A 22,752-nucleotide genomic window follows, 5' to 3' on the forward strand; every position below is an offset into this window, starting at 1 on the left:
CCAAAATAATTATTAAATTTTTAATTAAAAAAAATGCTTACCTGCAACTATACAACCAATGGCTTCAAACACAATAGCACTCCTTCTTCAATCACAAATCCCATAATAGTAGCACCATCTACAAATTTGAACAAAATCAACTAGCTGCAACATCATTTGCAAATCCAAAACTCACAAACATTAACACCACCACAAATAAAACAGGGGAAATAAAATCAAAATGGAGAGGAAGAGAAAAGAATAAATCTAAGTGTGAAGTGAAAGAAGAGTAAAAATAAATAAATAAATAAATAAAAAAAGAGAGAGAGAGAGAAAAGAAGAAACATGGAGATGAGGGAGTGGGGGTAGGTGGGAGGTAGGTGGGTATTTTTATTTTGAGGGGAGATAATTAATGGGGTTAGGTGGGAAAGTGGGTTTTGAATTTTGAATTTTGCTGGACCTGCATTTGCAAACGCTACTATAGATCTCTTATTTAATTTTTTTTTTTTTAGATCTGAACTCTTTTTTAACCTTTTTTTATTTTTTATTTTTATTTTTTTTTGCTGGATAGAACGCCACTATAGCTCTTTTAAAATAAAATAAAATAAAAACTCAACCAAATTCATTTATATATATATGAGGGACTATAGTGGCATTTGTCAAATGCCACTATAGGTCCTACTCTTACAAGGGCCTATAGTGGCGTTTTTCAAACGCCACTATAAGTCTTTTTTTCCTTCTCAAGCCCTTATTAAAAATAAAAAATAAAAAATAAAAAATAAAAAATAAAAAATAAAAAATAAAAAATAAAAAATAAAAAATAAAACCGGAAAAAAATAAATTAAAAAAATTAAAAAGTGCCTATAGTGGCGGTTCATAATAGTAGCATCATCTACAAATTTAACAAAATCAACTAGCTGCAACATCATTTGCAAATCCAAAACTCATAAACATTAACACCACCACAAATAAAATAGGGGAAATAAAATAAAAATGGAGAGGAAGAGAAAAGAATAAATATAGGTGTGAAGTGAAAGAAGAGTGAAAAAAAAAAAAAAAAAAAAAAAAAAAAACCTCAACCGAATTTATATATATATATATATATATATATATATATATATAAGAGGGACTATAGTGGCGTTTGTCAAATGCCACTATATGTCTTTTTTCTCCTCTTGCCCTTATTAAATAAATAAATAAATAACTAAAATAAAAAGTGCCTATAATGGTAGTTGTAAAACGCCACTATAGGTCCTACTCTTACAAGAGCCTATAGTGGTGTTTGTCAAACGCCACTATAGGTCTTTTTTTCCTCCTCTAGCCCTTATTAAATAAAAAATAAAAATAAAAAGTGCCTATAGTGGCCGTTGTCAAATGCCACTTGTAGGGACACGATTTTTAACGACCCAAGGTTGACGTTAGGCTCATGTGTAAAGGGCCCGAACAATATGATTTGTAGAGAGTAGGTTTGGAAAGGCCTGCCTTTGGGCGCTGGGTTTCGGACTGGTCCCGGTTTCATGAGCGATCATACAAAGATGGGTTTGGACTGTATAGTTGAGCCTTACATCAATGTAGTTTGAAAGGTTTGACTCCTCGGAATTAGTCCGAGGAGCATTACATTCTCACCATTCCTCCTTTTTCTTCCTCCTTTCTCTGGGGGCCTTCCCCTCCCCCTCTTTTTCTCTTCCTTTTTTCCCTTTTATGCTAATATTCGATTTCCCTTCTTCATCTACGTGTCAATTTCTCCTTGTTTGGGGCAGTTACTCATCCTATCAATCTTCACGTCAGAGTGGTTGGGAAAAACTGGATAGCATGGAATGGGGTATGGGTTTGTCAGGTACTGGGCTCCACGTTATGGTGTTGGTAGCTTTCTAGCTTGTACTGCTCTTGTACTGAGTTTGTCCTTTTCTTCAGGCATTTTGTGAGGCGTTGAGCGTGAGGTTGTCCTCGGTTATATTATTGGGCCATCAAGGAGTTCTCCTCATACCTCCTCGGCAGTAGGGCTCCTCGGCTTGAGCTTTGGGCCATAAATGTGAAGTGGGCCGGGATTCCAAATTTCAGGCCCCACAATAGCCCCTCGAAATCCTGCTTCCCGACTTTTTAGTTGGGAAGGAGGGTTTTGGTGATGTTGAGCCCACCTCGTGACTTGTTCAAGTTCCGTGCCTTACTGCTGCTTGTGTCCTTCCATTTGCATGGGAGATGTGCCGAATTAAGAGGCATTACTTTATTCTTCATTCGTGCAGTGCCCTTTGTCATTTCAGTATTCGAGGCGCGCCTTCACGAGGACCTTTAAATCTTGTGGTGGAGGATGGTGTTGGAAATTGTGCCAGAGCTGCCTTGTCTGCAGCGTTTCTTGGGAATCTGCTCAAATTAAATTAAATGACACCTCCTTACCCTTTATATAAGTAGGACAGGTGGTTGTTCTCCTGGCATATAAACCCTTCTGCTCTCTTCAGAATTATAACCCTTTCTCCATAACCAGTTCCCACCTCCAGTGTCGTCTTCCCTTAATGCCATATGTTTGAGGCTTGGGCGGAGGTGAAGGAACTTCACCCGCCACAGAGGCACCGAACCCTTCCAAGACTTAAAGTGATGTGGTCTAGGCAGGGGAGGCACAGATTTAAGGTGTCCTCCCGCTTGGATATGGTGGGAACGGTACCCTCCCCTCTTTCAGTCAAAATCCGAAGTAGGTTCTGGTCACACCAGATTTTTGGTGTGTCAGAAGAAAGGTTTTCCGCCATCAGCGCCATCTGCGATACCGCAGGCGTGGTTCCATGAAGGCCCATCAACTTCCGGCTGCCTGCACCTTTTCTTCAACGGTGCTGGCCTCAAGTTGGGTTCCCTGCACCTTTTTTTCAGCTCTGCTAGCCCGAAGTCGGGCTCTCTACGCCTTTTCTTCAACGGTGCAGGTCCCGAGTTAGGCTCTTTGGCTGCCTGAGTTATAGGCATGTAAAAGTGTTGAGGAATGGTTTTCCTTGAACAACGTCTTGAAACAGCAGCCAACCTCTCCTCTGTACTACTTCCTCGGCTTTCTCTTTATTCTCTTGTATCTTTCTTTTCGCTTATGTAGTTAGCTTTAATATAAGCTTATTCCAGCTTTTCATTGTACGCGAGATAACAGCTGAATATTCCGTAATACGTGCGAGGAGACCGTCCGAGAACGATAAACTCTAAATAATTCATTCGAGGGGGTAACCGAGCAGTAAGGGACTCTAACTGCGTTCTGACCACGTATGGCACTATATTGCAGTTGCACCAATTCCTCTGGTACCGAGGATCCGAGGATAAGCTGGGAAATCCATGCAGCCTTGGGATTAGCTCACTTATCAATGGGGAACTCTTTCGCAGGGTAGATTTTAAGGGTCATATAACGTCTAGGTTGTGTCCAATCCCCGTATTGTCTCTTCTAAGTACTTGGTTTCCCCATAGGCTTGAGTCCGAGGACCATGCAAGGCCTTGGTTCTGTCCAAAACTTGTAGTTTTTTTTTTTTGAGTACTTGGTTTCCCCATAGGCTTGAGTCCGAGGACCATGCAAGGCCTTGGTTCTGTCCAAAACTTGTAGTTTTTTTTTAGTACTTGGTTTCCCCATAAGCTTAAGTCCGAGGACCATGCAAGGCCTTGGTTCTGTCCAAAACTTGTAATTTTTCTTTTGAGTACTTGGTTTCCCCATAGGCTTGAATCCGAGGACCATGCAAGACCTTGGTTCTGTCCAAAACTTGTAGTTTTTTTTTGAGTACTTGGTTTCCCCATAGGCTTGAGTCCGAGGACCATACAAGGCCTTGGTTCTGTCCAAAACTTGTAATTTTTCTTTTGAGTACTTGGTTTCCCCATAAGCTTGAGTCCGAGGACCATGCAAGAAACTTGTAGTTTTTTTTTTTGAGTACTTGGTTTCCCCATAGGCTTGAGTCTGAGGACCATGCAAGGCCTTGGTTCTGTCCAAAACTTGTGATTTTTTGAGTACTTGGTTTCCCCATAGGCTTGAGTCCGAGGACCATGCAAGGCCTTGGTTCTATCCAAAACTTGTAATTTTTCTTTTGAGTACTTGGTTTCCCCATAGGCTTGAGTCCGAGGACCATGCAAGGCCTTGGTTTTGTCCAAAACTTGTAATTTTTCTTTTGAGTACTTGGTTTCCTCATAGGCTTGAGTCCGAGGACCATGCAAGGCCTTGGTTTTGTCCAAAACTTGTAATTTTTCTTTTGAGTACTTGGTTTCCCCATAGGCTTGAGTCCTAGGACCATGCAAGGCCTTGGTTCTGTCCAAAACTTGTAATTTTTCTTTTGAGTACTTGGTTTCCCCATAGGCTTGAGTCCGAGGACCATGAAGGCCTTGGTTCTGTCCAAAACTTGTAATTTTTCTTTTGAGTACTTGGTTTCCCCATAGGCTTGAGTCCGAGGACCATGCAAGGCCTTGGTTCTGTCCAAAACTTGTAGTTTTTTTTGAGTACTTGGTTTCCCCATAGGCTTGAGTCCGAGGACCATGCAAGGCCTTGGTTCTGTCCAAAACTTGTAATTTTTCTTTTGAGTACTTGGTTTCCCCATAGGCTTGAGTCCGAGGACCATGCAAGGCCTTGGTTCTATCCAAAACTTGTAGTTTTTTTTTTGAGTACTTGGTTTCCCCATAGGCTTGAGTCCGAGGACCATGCAAGGCCTTGGTTCTGTCCAAAACTTGTGATTTTTTGAGTACTTGGTTTCCCTATAGGCTTGAGTCCGAGGACCATGCAAGGCCTTGGTTCTGTCCAAAACTTGTAATTTTTCTTTTGAGTACTTAGTTTCCCCATAGGCTTGAGTCCGAGGACCATGCAAGGCCTTGGTTCTGTCCAAAACTTGTAGTTTTTTTTTGAATATTTGGTTTCCCCATAGGCTTGAGTCCGAGGACCATGCAAGGCCTTGGTTCTGTCCAAAACTTGTGATTTTTTGAGTACTTGTTTTCCCCATAGGCTTGAGTCCGAGGACCATGCAAGGCCTTGGTTCTGTCCAAAACTTGTAATTTTTCTTTTGAGTACTTGGTTTCCCCATAGGCTTGAGTCCGAGGACCATGCAAGGCCTTGGTTCTGTCCAAAACTTGTAATTTTTCTTTTGTATTTATTTATTTTTCGAACGTAAGCCCCTAGACCAGGGCGGGGAGAGCTGGCTTGAGGCCAGAATCCCCTAGAGCTGCCCGCGCCATTGGCACTGCAAGGCATAGCCCCTAGCAGAAGTTTATGTCGGAGCAACAACCGCATGTCGCCGGGGATGAAGAAAACCCCGCAAACCTCTGCTTGCTAGAGAGTTAACTCGACCGCCACCTGCGCCAACGCGCAAGCCTTCCCACAGACGGCGCCAATTGTAAGGACACGATTTTTAACGACCCAAGGTTGACGTTGGGCTCGTGTGTAAAGGGCCCGAACAATATGATTTGTAGAGAGTGGGTTTGGAAAGGCTTGCCTTTGGGTGCTGGGTTTTGATCTGGTCCCGGTTTCATGAGCGATCATACAAAGATGGGTTTGGACTGTATAGCTGAGCCTTGCATCAATGTAGTTTTAGAGGTTTGACTCCTCGGAATTAGTCCGAGGAGCATTACATTCTCACAATTCCTCCTTTTTCTTCCTCCTTTCTCCGGGGGCCTTCCCCTCCTCCTCTTTTTCTCCTCCTTTTTTCCCTTTTATACTAATATTCGATTTCCTTCTTCATCTACGTGTCAGTTTCTCCTTGTTTGGGACAGTTACTCGTCCTATCAATCTTCACGTCAGAGTGGTTGGGAAAAGCTGGATAGCATGATATGGGGTATGGGTTTGTCAGGTGCTGGGCTCCACGTTATGGTGTTGGCAGCTTTCTAGTTTGTACTGCTCTTGTACTGAGTTTGTCATTTTCTTCAGGCGTTTTGTGAGGCGTTGAGCGTGAGGTTGTCCTCGGCTATATTATTGGGCCATCAAGGGGTTCTCCTCATACCTCCTCGGCAGTAGGGCTCCTCGGCTTGGGCTTTGGGCCATAAATGTGAAGTGGGCCGGGATTCCAAATTTCAGGCCCCACACCACTATAGGTCCTTTTTTATTTTTTATTTTTTTTGGATTTTTTTTAAGACCTATAGTAGCATTTGTAAGACCTATTAGCCCTTGGAAACATTATTATAGACCCATTATTTTAAAACACAACTATAGATATGCCTATAGCAACATTTATAGAAAAGGCCACTATAGGGTACTTATAGTGGTGTTTTTGACAAACGCCACTATAAGCCCAGTTTTTTGTAGTGTTCACACAAAAAGTTAACACTTATTGATGTAGGACATACTTTACTATAGTTAATTTTTGTAATTTATTAATTTTGGTATTTTTATGTAAAATTCATTGTTTTAGGTTTAGGTGATTTATTTTCTTGTTTTTAGGTGCTTTAATGCTTTTTAGGTTAGATTTGGTTCCTATTATGGTTAGGTATTAATTAGGAGTTATTTTAGAATATATTTTTTTGTTTGTCAAGTTTTACGGAGTTCTTAAATAAGCCCCTAAGTCTGTACACGTTTTTTAAACAATTATTCAATCAATAAAATTCAAACTTTTGTCTTTCTATATTCTAGTGGATTCCAAACCCTTTCTCCTTATGGATTCAAGATTATTTTCAGAAGAAAGCATGTTTTGTTTCTTGTTTTCTAGAAGTAGACGTGTTATGCTTCTTGATGCTTCCGCATCCCGCATCACTTATTTCTTCTTTTATTTACATTATGCAACAATAAAGTTAAAATAATTCCAATTAGTTTAACTGGTAAATTCTCTAATAGTTGAATAAGATTTTATTTTTTTAATAAATAATTTCAACCTATAGCGTTCACTCCTAATGATAGCTCTTTTATCATCAAACTAAGATACCAATCGGTTTTTGGTGTAGGCAAGGATTGAACTCCAGATTTCTTATTCAACCATTAGAGATTTTACCTGAGTGAGCTAACTGGAACCCACAAGTTGAATAAAATATCTAGGGTTTAATCCCTGCCTACACCATTTGTTGAGGTGTGATTTTGCTAGGCCTGGATTTGTTTTGGGGAGGTCAACCTGGAACTCGACATTGGGCCGCATAGACCAATGGCTACCGGTGTATTTTTTAAGCCTACAAAATAGATAAAACCCAAAGTCTTAGAATCATGATAATGGTTGAAATAAATAAATAATATGCTTAGCATGATAGCTTTGATTAAATGGTGAGTTGATACGTTATTATTATATTTGTTAAGTGATGTCCAATATTAGAAAGTGTTTAATTAGGTGTCCAATGTACAATAATGGGATGAGTCCAATAGTCCATGTCTAGTTGCGATTCATGGTTCATGTTCAACATAATTAGGTATGTCCAGCAATGGTCCATGTCCAAATAATAAATGTCTAATGGTAGTTCATGTCCAAAAAAGATATGTGTCCAAGGATGGTTCATATCCAAATAATATATGTGAGATGATGGTAGATCGATTTATTAATATGTATGTTCATTAATGAAGTATAAGTGAGATGATATTAAAATAACTTGCATCCAGCGGTAAAATAATAATGAATTAACATGTACTTAATAATGTAATCTTGAAAATAGAGAAAGATGAACTTATCTTGTGTGTTTCTGACTCCAGCCGTATAGCATTACTTTGTTCTTTATGTGATTTGTGGCCCTAGCCATGTAACAATAATGGACTGATGACATTCCAACAGTATAATAACATTAGTTGAGTGGTATAATGATAGTGAATAAAATATACTTAATAATATAAGTTTGAAGACACATGGCTACATGCAAAAACCAACCTCGACAACTAGGAACAAAAAAGCGTGAAAACACTGTAATAATGCACAAGAACTCCAATAATGTACAAAATGTCTCTGTAACACACTAAAAGAAAATATATATCTCTCTCATCTCTCATGCTAAAATTCAAAAAGCATTGTCTCAAAAAATTAAAAATTCAAAAAGCAAATAAAACACTATCTTCTTATCCTCCTCCTTTATATATAAGTGAGTCATAGAAAGGGACATGACAATTTTTTAAGAGCAACTTCGTAGTTGAAGAAAGGCGGTTCTAAGTTTCCATTTTTTTCACAACAACAGAAAAAGAAACATTTATCCAAAAGAGTTTTAGAGTTTAAGAGTTCTTTTTATTTTATTTTCAAAATTTGCTTTCAAAAACAGATTTGTTTTTCGAAACACTTTTCTTTTTGAAAATATGGCGTTGGGAAAGAGATGCGGTAGTTCTTTGAAATCAAAGCGTGTGGTTGGCGATGAAGAGCTAGGGTTAGGGTATGTGAGGTACGCAAGAGCATTTAGGAGGAAAAGGATTTTGATTTCGAATCATTTCCAGGGTTTTGCGATCGATTTGGCTCTGAAAACACCGTCGAAGAAAATGTGTGGCAAGAGATTAGGTTGGATTCTGAATGGTCTCTTCTCGAAGCCTTGCCTCAGGATATTCTGGTTAGTAACAAATTTCCTCAATCTCAAAGCTTTTGATTTTGTTTCTGAATCGGATTGAAATTGTTTTTGTTAGCGAAATTGGAATTGAAAATTGACATTTCTTTTTTTTTTTTTTTTTTTAGTAGATTAGGGTTTTGTGTAGTGTGAATCATGAGGATTTGAAGCAACTATTCCACGTTTCAAAATCGATTAGAGAAGCTCTTTCAAAACCCCATAACCCAAGTTCTTTCAAAAAATTCAAACCCTAACTTTTTGATTCGTGGTATGTTATGTTTTGGTGGTAAAAAATGTTTTTTTAACGGAAAAGCCAAAGGTGGGTAACAGAGACCAAACGGAGCTAAACACAGGTGGGCAAAGTGTTAAGTTTTAAACCACAAGTAGGTAAAGTGTAAACGGGCCAAACCACAGGTGGGTTTACTGTAATTTCCCTAAATAAATAATACAAAAAAGTTAAAAGTTCAAGGATAAATTGCAAATTACGCCCTTAAAGTTTAGGACTGTTTAGATTTTATACATTGAAGTTTTAGAATTTAGGGGTGTAAAATCCAAACACTCCCAAACTTTAGGGGGGTAAAATTCAAATTTTAAAGCGTTAGGGTGTAAAATCCAAACACCTCTAAACTTCAAGAGGTAAATTTCAAATTCTGAAATTTTAAAGTGTAAAATTTAAATACTCTCAAATTTTAGAGGTATAATTTACAATTTACCCAAAATCCAATTATTAACACGACTCTCGATCAGTTGACTAGATACATTATAAATAGAACTATAATTCTTCTAAAAAAAAAAAAGAAATACTAATATAGTTTTGATTTATTTACATTTATATTTTTCAATTATGTAGTGCATCACGTAGGAGTAATATCATTAGATTATATATTAATACTAGTCGCTAACCCGTGCGATGCACGGGAAAGCTATTGTGTAAGTAGATGTTAGCAATTATTTGACTCTTCCTCTTTGATTGTATATTAAGATTCCAGCCTCAAAATTTTCTATCCTTGATATGAAACATTAAATTACATAATGAAAAATATAAATCAAACTTAAATTAAAATTAAAATTAATATTCCAATCTTTAACATCCTCAATTATCCAATAAATATATAAAACACAAATTTAAAAAACTACTTAATTAATATTTGAAATAAATTGAAAGACAACTTTAAAGTATTATTTGTATTTTCTTCCTTTGTTGCTTCACAGTAGTCACTGAATAACTCCTTTTATTTTCCTTGATTACAAATGTTCGTATAAGTTGTACATTGCTTTCAACATCAACTTTTTGAAACTTTGTAGAATCACCATCTTGTTCACTTGATAAGTTGTTGTCACATTCATTTGAAATACCACTGATGTAAGCCTATCAATAGAATAGGTTGAGAAATCTATTACAACATATAGAAGTGAAATATCAAATTTGTAAATTTGCTATTTTAAAAAAAATATGTACTTCTGTCATTTTATCATGTAGAATTCCCATTCATATTTGAGATTATAGTCATTTAAACTAAACAATTAAACCAAACATAAAACCAAGTTTGAGATAACAAAGAAACTTAAATATGCAATCACATTCCAATTTCAAATTCTTTCTAGAAACATATTACCAATAAATACACAAGAAACAGTATAGAATAAAGGAGAAGACTGGTAAATACCTGGCTTTTCTCATCTTGCTATCATATTAAGAGTCTTACACAGATAAAGATCCACAATTCCAAATAACCCAGATAACAAAATGCCAAATACCTATCTACAAAACAATAAAATCCAATTTTTAGCCATTATTCAAGAAACATTAATAGAATAAAACAGATTAAATAAACCAACTGCAACTGGAAAAGAACTACAAATGCAGAGAAAAACGTACAACAAAAGCATTCAGAACATAAAAATCATCCAAGTCACTGTTAGGAATGGCTAAACACTTCCTATCAATCACATAGGTAATACCTCCCTTTCATACCAAGTACAATTGAGGGTTGCTGCTAAATTTGTGAGCTAAAGTAAAAAGTTCAGTCGAACACATAGAGGAGAGTCCTAGTAATCTAATCATTATTGATTCTGAATATGAAGGAAACAATGTCAAAGGAATTCAAATTAAGATCATCCAAGGCAGTACTGATGTTTTCCCAATACACACACACTCAATATGTTCTACTTATTCACTGAGAAATTTAAATAAACACATACAGAACAAACACAAAGATAACTAAGACAAAACCCTCAAACCCACATTGCTCTTTTTATAGAACTTGACATACGAAACAGAAAATTGGTTATATCATAGGTGCTAAAATGTACTTAATACAAAAAGTTATTTAAAAACAATGCAGAAAGTTATTCAAAACAATACATATTTTATGAAATAGTACAATGCAGATTTTTATGAAACATTGCAGTGCAAATTTTGGTTGATTTTGGTTGTAAAAAAAAATGCAGATTTTAGATGTAAGATAGTGCAAACTTTATGTAGAAAAATAGTGCAGAAAAATAACTTTTTGAAGAAGAAATCCTTCTAACAAATTGGATCCATAGACCAAATTTTACACATAGAGAACAAACACAAAGATAACCAAGACAAAACCTTCAAACCCACATTACTCCTTTTATAGCACTTGACATATGAAACCTGATTTATTTAGATTCAAATGCATGTTAGAAACAAAAATCCCAAAGCCAAAACCTATTAGTAAAATCACATACCAACCAATACAAAGTACAAATTAAATCATAGGAACAAATCACAGTGCTCCTTTTATAGAACTTGACATAAAAAAAAATAAAAAAAAATAAAAAAAATCCTAAAGCCAAAGCCAAATAGTAAAATCACATACCAAACAATACAAATTTTAGGCCATGAATTGCGATTGTAACAAATAATCTCTAAAAAATTAAACACTATTTATAATATAGTGTTCTGTACTTGCCAACATACTTGAAAAATGTAGAGGTCCATGGGTAGGAAGTATCGGAATTTGGGGGAGAAATAGTTTGGGGGAGATATTAAAAGTCACAAACCAAAACAATGCAGAATTAAAACCTTTTATATAGACAGCAATGCATCAACCACACACTAATAACACTAAAAGAAAATTACACAATCAACTTTTCATATATACATTACTAATTAAATTCACACACATGCTAAATGTTTCAGTATCATATTTCACTAAACAATCAATGAGTAAAATAAGAAACATAGAAATATGATACACACCAACATTGATGTAATACACTAAAAAAAAATAGTACTAACATAGTGTTGGCAATGCAAGAACACACAGAAGGTGCATTTCACTTATAAATGGCCTCACTGAATGGTCAACAACAGAAGAGAAATATGACAGAGAAAGCACAAGATTAAAGCTACTAAAAAAGAAAATGAGCATTTTGAACTTACCACTTACCAGTACTGCCCAAAAACAATGTAGAGTATGAAAAATCAGCAAATCCGAAGAGAATATATATTGGAAACTTAATTGGATTAGGAATCTCTCCACTTATGACTGTCAACCTTAGCGTCAAAACTTCTCTCTTCTTGTATCCATCTGGGTTGGAAGAAACACAATGAGAAAGAAACATAAATCTTGCATACTTTCATGAGTTGGAGGACCCTAAAATCATCATTGACATAAATCACAAATTACAATGAGAAAGAAACATTGTTAAATCTACATTTAAAATTTAAACAGTACCAAAATTCAAACATTTTTTGAGGGCTAAGTTATTGTTTTTCATAATTATAGTCCTCGGATGCTTTGGCTAGACAATTTGACATATATTGATTTGAACTTAAAGTATCTCTTGAAATAGTCGCCACTACAAAAGGATCTTATATATTATGGAGAAACAAAGACTTTTGTTTTTTTTTTTCCAATCAATAATAGAGAATTAAAATGTGACAATCTCTTTCTTTAATTCTCAACTACAAATACTAACCCTTTAAACAAATAATGATGATGAAGACACAATTAAGGACATCAAACATGCTCAGAATAACAATATGTGTTATATCATACCTTTAGCAAGTGTAAAATAAGACAGTATTGTACCTGTCCAAAAATGTGTCTAATTCCTCTATCAAAATTATCGATTGACTGCATACCTTCGCACACGATCATAGTCTCGATGCCAATTCCATTCCATTCCTAATTGAAGACATAATTGAAACTAAACTTTGAGCCTTTGTCCCATTTAAAACAATTTCAATTTGAATTTTAACCCATATCAGTAACTATCATTTCATCAAATGAATAGCTATGCAAATTTCATCATTTCAATTGGAAAAAGTAGCTACTTGGAAAAGGCAGTAACTATCATCAAATATACAATTTACGATAAACAAAAGGACCAAAATTGTATTATTAGTACAATCTAACGGGTCACTACTAAACTGTTCCAATACCAAAACTTATCTTGTTCCTATTAGGGACATAAAACATGGTCTCAGTCAACACACCACATTCTCCCTCAAATCTACATTCTAGTAGAAGGATCTCATTCCTAGCCAAATCATTTTTCCTTTAATACCAAGCAAAACAAAAACAAATAACAAAAGGTATATTATGTCCAGATAAAAGCAATCCTCAAGATTATTAAAACCTGATGTCAGTAAGAGCACCTCAATGTTCTACTCAGCAACTATGCAACAATATTGGTTCCTAAGGAAAAAATAATAATAATAAAATAAAAAATAAATTAAAAAATAAATAAAAATAAAAACCATGCACAACCCAAATATATAATCCAACAATATGCACAAAATGCTCTTCAGATCATTCACATAAGCATAAAAGAAAAAGAAGAGAGATAGAGATAGACCTGGTGATGCCAACGGTGACAACCGAAAAGGCAACCACATCTCTGCTAGGATTCACTTGGCGTTGGGACTGAGTAATTGGCATCATCATCATTACCTGAAACTGAAACTCAAAAAATAAGTTTTAGAGAAAATCGTAGAGAAGAATTTCTTGAGTAGCAGATCAATCAAATAGGAAAGAGAATGACAGAGGGGGAATTATTTAACCTAATCGGCTCTGTGGCTGAATCCGTCCATGGAGAAAAAAGGTTGAGAGTGGAGACCAAGGAAACTCCTGCATAGGTCTAGCACGTTGGCTGCCTTAGGTATAGGGTTTGCTTTGGAGATACAGATTGATGATTAAATTTGATTTTAGGGAAGTAGCATCGGTTTTAGAGAAGAGAGAGGAGAAGAAGATGGCGTTTGGGATTGATTTTCAGAGTTGGGTTTTGGGGAGAAGGGTAAAGAAATAGAGAGAAACGATTCAGAGTCAGGTTTGTATGTAGAGTTGGGTTTTGGGGAGAAGGGTAGAGAAATAGAGAGAGAGGATTCAGAGTGGGTTTGTGGGTATCGGGTTTGATTTTAACGATTGTGGAAAAAAATTTGAGCTTAATTTTTTTAACTTAATTAATGTTTTTTTTTTTAATTTAATTAACGCTGATGTGGAAAATTGTGGGAACTTCAGAGGCTTCGGTTTTATATATATATGCTGATGTGGAAAATTGTGGGAACTTCAGAGACTTCGGTTTTATATATATATATATAGATTATCGAAATAAATAATACAAAAAGTTAAAAATCCAATTACGTGATAATAGTATATTACGACTCTCGGTAAATTGACTGGATACCTTATAAATAGAAATATATAACTATAGTTTTTCTAAAAAAATATATGAATATGCCGTATCACACTTATAACATTGAGGCGCCACCCATCTCTGAAACCCACTTATAATGAGTGTGATATTTAATGCATTCAAGACATTAGATACTATGTTTAAAAAAAAAAAGACATTAGATACTATCTTGTACTAAAAGTACTTGCACATTTGGTCAACAACATAATCACACGAAAAGTAACTCTTACACTCCAGTGATATCCAACCCGCGACCTCTCACCACCACAACCACATGTTGCTTACCGAAAGGAAGTTAGTTATTTGACAAAATCATTACAATCAATTAAATTAAATATTTAAATGATGAGTACGGCTAACATAATTAATTAATCAATCAACGTTTAGCAAACTGCACAAATGATGAGAATATTGTAATACTAATGAAAAGTTTATCTTCTCAAAAAAAAAAAATTTGAAAAGTTTAATTGTTACATAATTTATTTAATTTCTTTTTATATATTTTATAAATTCAAAGCAAGAATTGGGATAATTTGGGTTATCCTTAACATAATGAACTTTCAAATAATTGAAAAAGCTTAAATAGTTCCCCAACAAAAAACAAAAAAATAAAAAGTTAAAAATTGTCACGAGATTTTCTTTAATAAATAGTAATAAGATTATAAATAAATAAATAAAAAAAAAAAAAGGTTGGACACAAGCTTTTCTCTCCACGATATATCCCTCTTTTCATTCTTTGGCCTCATAATTTTTTTTTTCACTTCAAAAAATAAATAATTTCCTACCAAGTACAAATCTTTTTTTTTTTTTTTTTTTAATCTCAATCAACAAAATGAGGTGTGAAAAGAGATAAAGATAAAAATAAATTGCATAACACCATAAATTAATAGCAAAATAAAATTTAACGTAATTTTAAATAAGTGATTGGTTCCTGGCGGTGTTGGAATTAATAGTAGCTCTGCATACATACATATTCTTTTTTTTTTTTTTAAAAAAAACCAAGTTGGTTGGTGATGAAAGGAAGTTTCGGAGAAACTGAGGAGGACCCATGCAACGCGTTTCTTGAAGTTGTTTCATTTACGACATATTCGATTTGTGAGAACTCAAATTTATGTCTGTTGGAATTGGAGGCAACTTGGAATTTTATTTTTGACTTTTCAATGAGGTACGTCTTTATCAATTGTTGTTAGTTAATGTATTATTGACGATTTTCATGTTGGAATTGGATTTCTTGGGGTTGAGTTGGGTATGAAAGATTGTAACTTTGGTGGGTTTTTCAGGATTTGATTGATTTTGAATTTGGAATCTTGGTGGATTAAAGGTAAGATCAAGTGGGTTTGTTGCAAATTTGTTGAAAAAGTCTGGATTTGAGTTCTTTTTGGATCTAAGTGTTGGGTGAGCCTTGTTTTGAGGCAGGTAGATTCTATTTTGATATCATAAGCTATGTGAATGTTACTGAATTGGGTCTCAAAGGATAAGATAACATAATGCTTTGAGGTTGTACTCTTGCATTTTATTGTGAAGTGCAGGGTTTTGAGTCTTCTGACTTTTTGAATGATCTGAATCTTCAGTTTGAATTGGAATTTTCTGGATTGGGTTGAGTTGATTGACTTTATTGTTGTCATTGGATTTTGATTATTTGAAGATATCTGAATAAGATAATGGACCTAGCTCGTGAAGAACCAATTAATGACTTAGAGGCAGATGAAATGGAGAGGCAACCCTTGGGAGACACTCCTCTGAGGGAGCGCCATGTCTACCGGACCCAGTATCAGGGTATGGTGAGACAGAAAGCTTATATATTTGATGGATGTGGGAACTTCTATCATAAGGAATGGGATCTTGCAGAAGGTAGAGGCAATGAGTTTTGTTGGTACCATGTGGAACTCCCAAAAGGAAATGAGAAACTTGCACAATCTGCACAATACCTCATTAGTGTTCTTTGTCCACCTTTGAAACTACAAGACATTCTTTCACTTGTCAGCAATGGACCCTTTTGTGGACATGTGGATGGGGCTCTTGTTTTTAGAGTTAATTCACCTGGTCCTCCCTCTAGTGAGTTTACATTTAGAATTGCTGCAAGAGTTACTGAGAATTCAGTGATTACAGTCTCTTTGGGCCGTGTTCCTAGATTGGGCTTCTCGCAGATTGGTCAGTCTCTTCTCTCAGAGATTCCCAGGGTGGAGAGTCCTTCTTCTCCTGGCAGTGAACAGAAGGAAGGAGCTGGGATTGTTATCAGAGAGCATGTTCTTGAGTTCTTGTTGACAATGAATCACTCTGAGGAAGCTGATAATCCTGTGCCAAAATCAGTCTCTAATCTTGTTGTTCACATTGTTGACACACATGTGGATCACCTTCAAGATGTTCTGACTAAACTCGAGATGGATCTGGACTCTGTGGAGCTTCAATTGGATAAAGGTAAAATCTAATTCAATTCTAGTTGCATAATTGAGTCTTCCTTATGTATTGTATCCTAATTACTGTTAGTCTACTTATCAATTCGCTTGTGGAAGAAACTTCTTATTAATTTTTATATCCTAATCTGGTTAAAATTCACAGTAACATCAATTTTTTGGGTTCATGTATCACTTTTCATGATCATGTGGTTAGCTCTGTAACTGCTAAGGACTCGATTATGCTGAAAAAGCTCTGAGCTCAGCAAGGAAAGTTTAAAAGGTCTTGTAACCTCTAAACTCCTAAGCGTGTGCATGCCTTAAGCTAGTATAAAAACAATACCATGGTGAATATAAACCTTAGCTCAATAAATCTGTGATGCCCAACTACTTGGGGTTAGCTTCACAAACCATTTTTTGTCATTTTACTCTAATAGGATCGTAGAATGTTATTAATGAATGGTGATTGTCTTTTCTCATTACATTGGATTCTGTTTGGGAACAACTTATTTAGCTTTTTGCTAAAAATACTGTAGATAAAAGCTAAAAGCTAAATAAAATAAGTAAAGAACTCACATGGGACCCGCAAATAATAGGGAAAAAAAGGCAACAGGCTAGCTTATGATCAAGACCCAAATGCACACTACAAACCCAATTTTTATTTAGGCCTTTGCTTATACCTTCAACTTTAATTTAGCAAATCTTCCTCAACAGTGAATGTATTCATTTTATTAATTATTTAAGATCCAGGAAGAAATTTCGTAATTTAAAAGAACATGATGAGTTGGTCCAATGTCATTCATGCTCACCTTATTATTGGTACTAGAATATGTAGAGAAACTGGTCAGGAAAAGGTTGATGTAATATATATGTGCATGAGTTACACTTTGAGAACTTCTTTTTGCCTAAAAAGTACGTAGTTGAGACCATGTTATTGAAATGCAGGTTAGTTCCCATCAAGCTCATGTTAATACATGAGAAAAGGACCCTTCTCTTTTGTTGTTCACTTTTTTCTTTTTTCTCTTTTGAAAAAAAAAAAGAGGGGTGGGGGGGGGGGGGGGGGGGGGGGAATATGATCCTTCATTGTTGGGAAAGAGAGCAAAATGGATAAAATCTTAATTCTATTTGCTTCTTATAATTAAAAATAAATTGGACTAGTTACGTGAAAGCTGGACCAAGTATCTGAGGGAAACAAATATTTGAATTATAGATTATTATACTACTTGATAAAAGAAATGGTTTGCAACTGCATAGGTCGATGAAATAAATTCTGCCTTGTTTCTTTGGGCGCGCCCTTGAAAGTTCTAAAAGTTCTTAACATCTTAAATCAGGATGTTGGAAACATTGGAAGGAGGACCTGCACTTGTATTGGAAGTGTACTTTCCCATCTCCAATAGTCAAGACATGAAAAATATAGGGGAAAAAAAAGAACATTGTGTAAGGCGATCCATTTGAGTCCATGTTATAGGTGTGTCAAAGCCTTAGTGATGCATGAAAGGGTGAGGGCCAAGTCCAAGTCTGTATAACATTTTATTTCATGAGGAGCTTCATGATCTGTTATAAATTAATCATAATGCAAATGTCTTTGAATCGGTATCCACAATCAAAACATGACATGTATGAAGAATATCTATAGTTGTTCTTTTGCAGTGTGGAAAATTGTTAAACAGTTTTGGAATATTACTTAAAATTATTAGTCAATTAACATATTTTAATAAGTAAAAGGCCACACAGGATGACAAAACTTCATGCAACAAAATGGTGATATACACAGCTGTTTCTTTAGGTCAATAAAGAACTACTGTAATACTCAGTATGGGCATTCATGTTCCCACTGGTTGACCTGAATATGCCAATTGATCTACTATGGCCTATAGTGATATTGTTGAGAAAGCTAGGTGAGAGCCAGTAGCAGGATTTTCATCTGAAAGATCTGTTCTCTGTTGAGGATACATGCTCCATTTAACTGAAAAAGGAAGTGGATATCAATCCTTTTTGAAATACCTCCATCTCTTTCTAACTTCCTTATGTGCTTAGGCAGCTCCCACTTTCTGTGTTGATTGGCTTGGTTTACTATTGGGTCGAAATTTACCTATTAAAAAAAGGGTTGAAATGAAGGAATGATTTTTCTGCTTCATTGCAGGTGGGTTCGCTTTAAAGAAGCAAATGCTAGATGATAGAAGATTCCCCAAAATGCATCTTGATTTGCAGCGCCTTTTGCAGGTAATTCATCAGACCCATTTAGTTTCTATAATGTCCAAAAACAGAAGGTTATCAGTAACTCAAAGTGGTTACTTAACCAGTTAACTTTTATCTGAGTAACAATTTCAAATTTTTAAGTCTGTGATAAGAAGTATACCCTTAAAGAAAAGGCCAGAAATCAGATGGCTATGGAAGTTGCCTCAAATAAATGGAGTCCAACTCTTTCTGGGATCTAGCTCCTTCCCACAGAGCCAAGTTCACTAAATTACAATATATCAGTTATGTAATTGGCCATAAGGGTTGTGAGGCCAAGTAAAATGTTGCACCAATAAATATATGGACAATCTTGTCTATAATTTTATCTTTCTTGACCTTCCATAGGAATGTTATTGGCTGGAACTATTACCACTATTTGACTTAGGTTTTGATGAAGAAAAGGCCCAAAATCAGATGGCTATGGAAGTTACTTCAAATAAATGGAGTCCAACTCTCTCTGGTTCTTTAGCTCCTTCCTAGGGGTGTCAATTCGGGTTAGCGTGTCGGGTTCGTGTCATGTCGAGGTAGGGGTATTCGAATAAATGGCTCAACCCTAACCCGACCCATTTAATAATCGTGTCATGATCCTTCAACCCTAACCCGACCTGTTAATAAGGCGGGTTGACCTGACCCAACCCATTTGACACGCTTAATAAACGAGTCGTGTTGGGTTGACACGAATGTAACACAACCCATTTCAACCTACATAATATTAAATATAACATCCATCTAGAAATAATTTTTTTTACATCCCAAAAAGTAGTGCATCCACTTCAAGTCTTCAACCCACATTCAAAATAATATAGTTCAACAAAAATATAATATTCATCTAGAAATAAGTTCTTTACACTCTAAAAGAAGTGCATACACTTCAACCCAAATTCAAAAGAACAAAGTTTAACAAAAATAAAATAATATAGTTCAACAAAAATATAATATCCTTGGAACTCGCCAAATATCAAGTATCAATATTGAAAGAATTTGAGCAAATAGTAGACTAATCCTAACTATGACCATGATTATCATTCATAGATTCTTTGTTGATGTCCAAATTCATAACATCTTCCACAAGCTCATCCAATTTCATTTGTGCAAGTTCTATGCCAAAAAAAAAAAAAAAAAAAAAGGTATTAGTAGTTCTAGGGTCTGTAAAGTTTCAATTTCCAATTATATCTCTTGTAAATTTTTATAATTACTTACTTTTCTTTTTAAATTTAAAATATATGTTGAATATAAAAGGATTTTGACAAATCTAAAATAAAATAAATATTTATTTGTTATACGACTTAAACGGGTTGTGTTAAGTGGGTCATTTTAGATTGACACAAATAAATTGGCGTGTCAAACGTGTCTATTGTGGGTTACGCGGGTTGACCCGCTTATGACACTTTTTTTATCGTGTTACTTTCGGGTCAACTCGTTTATGACCCAAACCCATTAAGGCCCAACCCTAACCCGAAAAAATACGTGTCGGGTTCGTGTCGTGTTCACGGGTTGGGTCGAACATTGACACCCCTACTCCTTCCCACAGAGCCAAGTTCATTAAATCACAACATATCATATGTAATTGACCATAAGAGCTGTGAGGCCAAGTAAAACATTCCACTAATAAATATATGGACAATCTTTCTATAATTGAATCTTTCTTGTCCATGCTTTCTTCATCTTCCATAGGAATGTCATTGGCTAGTATTATTACCACTATTTGAATTGGGTTTTGATCTAATAATATACTTGAAAGCTTTATTAACTAGACCTTATTCTGGTTTTGTACTTTAATTGAACTCAGGTGATAGCGCATGGGGAGCAAGTATTTCCAAGAGTGAAAGAAAAATGTTCTTCAAAACATTGGTTTGCTAGTGAAGACATTAACTCCCTTGAAGAGTTGATAGGGCGGTTAAGGAGGCTGAAAGATAATGTAGGTTTTATTGCAAATCGTGTCACAGCAATCCAAGCTGGCCTTGATAGCTGGCAGGCCGAGCAAATAAACAGGAAGCTATATTATCTCTCATTCCTTTCAATAATATTCCTTCCTTTGTCCATCATTACCGGAGGTAAACGTTTCTCTTTGATATAACCTTTCATTTTTAAGAAGAATTTTCCAGTGCACTCTTTTATAATTTTTGTGAAAGTGAGGAGGATTGACACCAATTATCTATTACAGTGTTTGGCATGAATGTGGGAGGAGTTCCATGGACAGGGCAAAATGCCCCGGAGTTAAGAGATGGTTTTCGTAATGTTATGATGCTTTGTTTGGCAATGCTACTTTTGGTGCTGTTGTGCTTCTGTTTTCCTGCTCTTTATTCCCGTGTAGCTGCCTGGCAACGGATTAGGACTGTGGGCAGAAGCTGGTCTCTCAACAGGAAGTCATTCCTCAAGAGAAGTGTACAAAATGGAGCTGTTCAAGATAGAGGAGGTTACCTTCGGATTTGAAGGGAAAAAATGTGTCTATAATCATTGTGTATGTGTCTTTTATTACTCACTCATTTTCTTTCAAGTTACATACTCTTCCTGTTGCTGTTTAAATGTTTAATTTTTCATTCTCTCTTTGTTCTTTCTTTAGGTGGCAGAGGCTGGTCATATATAACCTATACGGAGGAGAGACATAATGTGGATAGTCCATTTTCAATAAAATCATCTAATGTGTCCTGCAAATTAGTTGCTAGTTGCAGGTCATTTTTTTTTTTTATTCATTTTTTTCTGATTTTTTTTATACAATTAGTTAACAGTTTCTTTCATCTTTGGAAAGCTCTTAACATGTTCAGCAATTCTTTTTTATTGCTTTCCTTTTTTGCAGCACACATTGAGAGCTGAATTCTGATATCATATTAAGGATATATACTGCTTCAATTGGATTTACTTTAGATCCACCCTTTCGTATATAAGTTCTTTAAAAAAAAAGTACCATCTATTATCAACAGCCTCATTATCATTGCCCAAGCCGTGTTTTACACTTTTGGTGAAACTAAGATTAGGATAGACTATACAATGTCTGTTGTCCAAACCTCTTTGTCAAAATAAAAATTGCCTACTTAAGCTGTTACTTTCATTTTGTTGAAATTTGGTCTTGGATTAACTAAAATGGAGAAATTACATTAAGTTGCATTCTAATAGAGTAAATTTTTCTTATGACATTTTTTGATTGTTGCATGGCTTGTAACATTATCAGGGTAGATGTCATGTTATGTTTAGCTGTCTGAGACTTTGAGAGGTGAGAGGAGTAGTTCTCTTTAGCCAAATGTCACAGTTGAGTTTTGAAAATTTCGACTGATTTTTATCATTCAAAAGTATAGGCTGCTTTGTATTTTAATATCATTTTTATCTGCAAAATCCATTTTATTTAACCCATATTGCCATAAGAAACAAAACAAAAGAAAAATACTTGTTATTTATATTGTGGCTGCAGGATTGAATCTACATGGGGGACTTAGTTTCTTGCTTCTTCGGATGGAATGTTCTCTAAACTAGCAATTTTTGTGAATAAGAAGCAGCACAGTATTTGCAAGGTTCTATTGGACATGTAGCTTGTTGTTAGAAGTTTCCACTCCTGTTTCCACTAACACTGTGTTTGGTGTGTTTGGAAATTTGGAGAAAGAAGGAAGTAGAGGGTATGATGTGAAAGTGAAGTAAAGCAAATGGGAGGAGAATGGTTATCTCTTCTCCTTATTTAGACTTTTTAATAATAAGTAGGGAGAGAGAGGTTTCCACTCCTGTTTCCACTAACACTGTGTTTGGTGTGTTTGGAAATTTGGAGAAAGAAGGAAGTAGAGGGTATGATGTGAAAGTGAAGTAAAGCAAATGGGAGGGGAATGGTTATCTCTTCTCCTTATTTAGACTTTTTAATAATAAGTAGGGAGAGAGAGGTATCTCCCTTCCATTTGTTTAAATGTCTTAAAAATTAGAATGGGAAGAAGCTAATTGATAATATATCATAATATATCAGTTGACATCATTAGGGCAAACTTGACATATTTATATATAAAAGTGGAACCTATCCCTTCCTTTCCCACTCCAAGTTTCCCTAATTTGGGAGACTTAAATGGGGGGTTTATAC

The 22,752-nt window shown here is 35.3% G+C and overlaps 1 protein-coding gene and 1 long non-coding RNA gene across 8 annotated transcripts; one reads left to right on the forward strand and one right to left on the reverse strand.

The window, feature by feature from the left end:
- Nucleotides 1–9,480: 9,480 nt before the first annotated feature.
- Nucleotides 9,481–13,780, reverse strand: LOC126707358 (uncharacterized). 3 transcript variants are annotated; one of them, XR_007648917.1, is made up of 6 exons: nt 13,436–13,780; nt 13,231–13,331; nt 12,515–12,557; nt 11,817–11,957; nt 10,065–10,159; nt 9,481–9,766 (listed from the first exon to the last, which is right to left on the reverse strand). It is a non-coding gene; the product is annotated as an uncharacterized LOC126707358 (long non-coding RNA). The 3 variants fall into 3 exon arrangements; XR_007648915.1 differs by having other exon boundaries at nt 11,810–11,957; XR_007648916.1 differs by having other exon boundaries at nt 11,810–11,957; nt 12,462–12,557.
- A 1,149-nt stretch (nt 13,781–14,929) lies between these two features.
- Nucleotides 14,930–22,421, forward strand: LOC126705585 (uncharacterized). 5 transcript variants are annotated; one of them, XR_007648320.1, is made up of 7 exons: nt 14,930–15,232; nt 15,348–16,485; nt 18,604–18,683; nt 20,488–20,752; nt 20,863–21,159; nt 21,262–21,370; nt 22,105–22,421. XR_007648320.1 is itself a non-coding variant. In XM_050404661.1 (7 exons), exons 3-6 carry the CDS (start codon nt 15,729–15,731, stop codon nt 21,129–21,131), a joined length of 1,371 nt encoding a protein of 456 aa, XP_050260618.1. In that variant the 5' UTR covers nt 14,930–15,232; nt 15,348–15,388; nt 15,597–15,728; the 3' UTR covers nt 21,132–21,159; nt 21,262–21,568. The 5 variants fall into 5 exon arrangements, 3 of the variants coding, with proteins under 3 accessions (XP_050260618.1, XP_050260619.1, XP_050260617.1); XR_007648319.1 differs by lacking the exon at nt 22,105–22,421 and adding an exon at nt 21,496–21,568; XM_050404661.1 differs by lacking the exon at nt 22,105–22,421 and having other exon boundaries at nt 15,348–15,388; nt 15,597–16,485; nt 21,262–21,568.
- The last annotated feature ends 331 nt before the right edge of the window (nt 22,422–22,752 follow it).

Source organism: Quercus robur, chromosome 11 (assembly GCF_932294415.1).
Source record: "Quercus robur chromosome 11, dhQueRobu3.1, whole genome shotgun sequence".
In the NCBI taxonomy this organism is placed as follows: domain Eukaryota; kingdom Viridiplantae; phylum Streptophyta; class Magnoliopsida; order Fagales; family Fagaceae; genus Quercus; species Quercus robur.

Coding starts and splice junctions, on each gene's coding strand:
- LOC126705585 (XM_050404660.1), top strand. CDS start 15,729: ATGGACCTAGCTCGTGAAGAACCAATTAATGACTTAGAGGCAGATGAA. Junction 16,486..18,603: donor GGAGCTTCAATTGGATAAAG/GTAAAATCTAAT, acceptor GCTTCATTGCAG/GTGGGTTCGCTTTAAAGAAG. Junction 20,753..20,862: donor TTTGTCCATCATTACCGGAG/GTAAACGTTTCT, acceptor TATCTATTACAG/TGTTTGGCATGAATGTGGGA.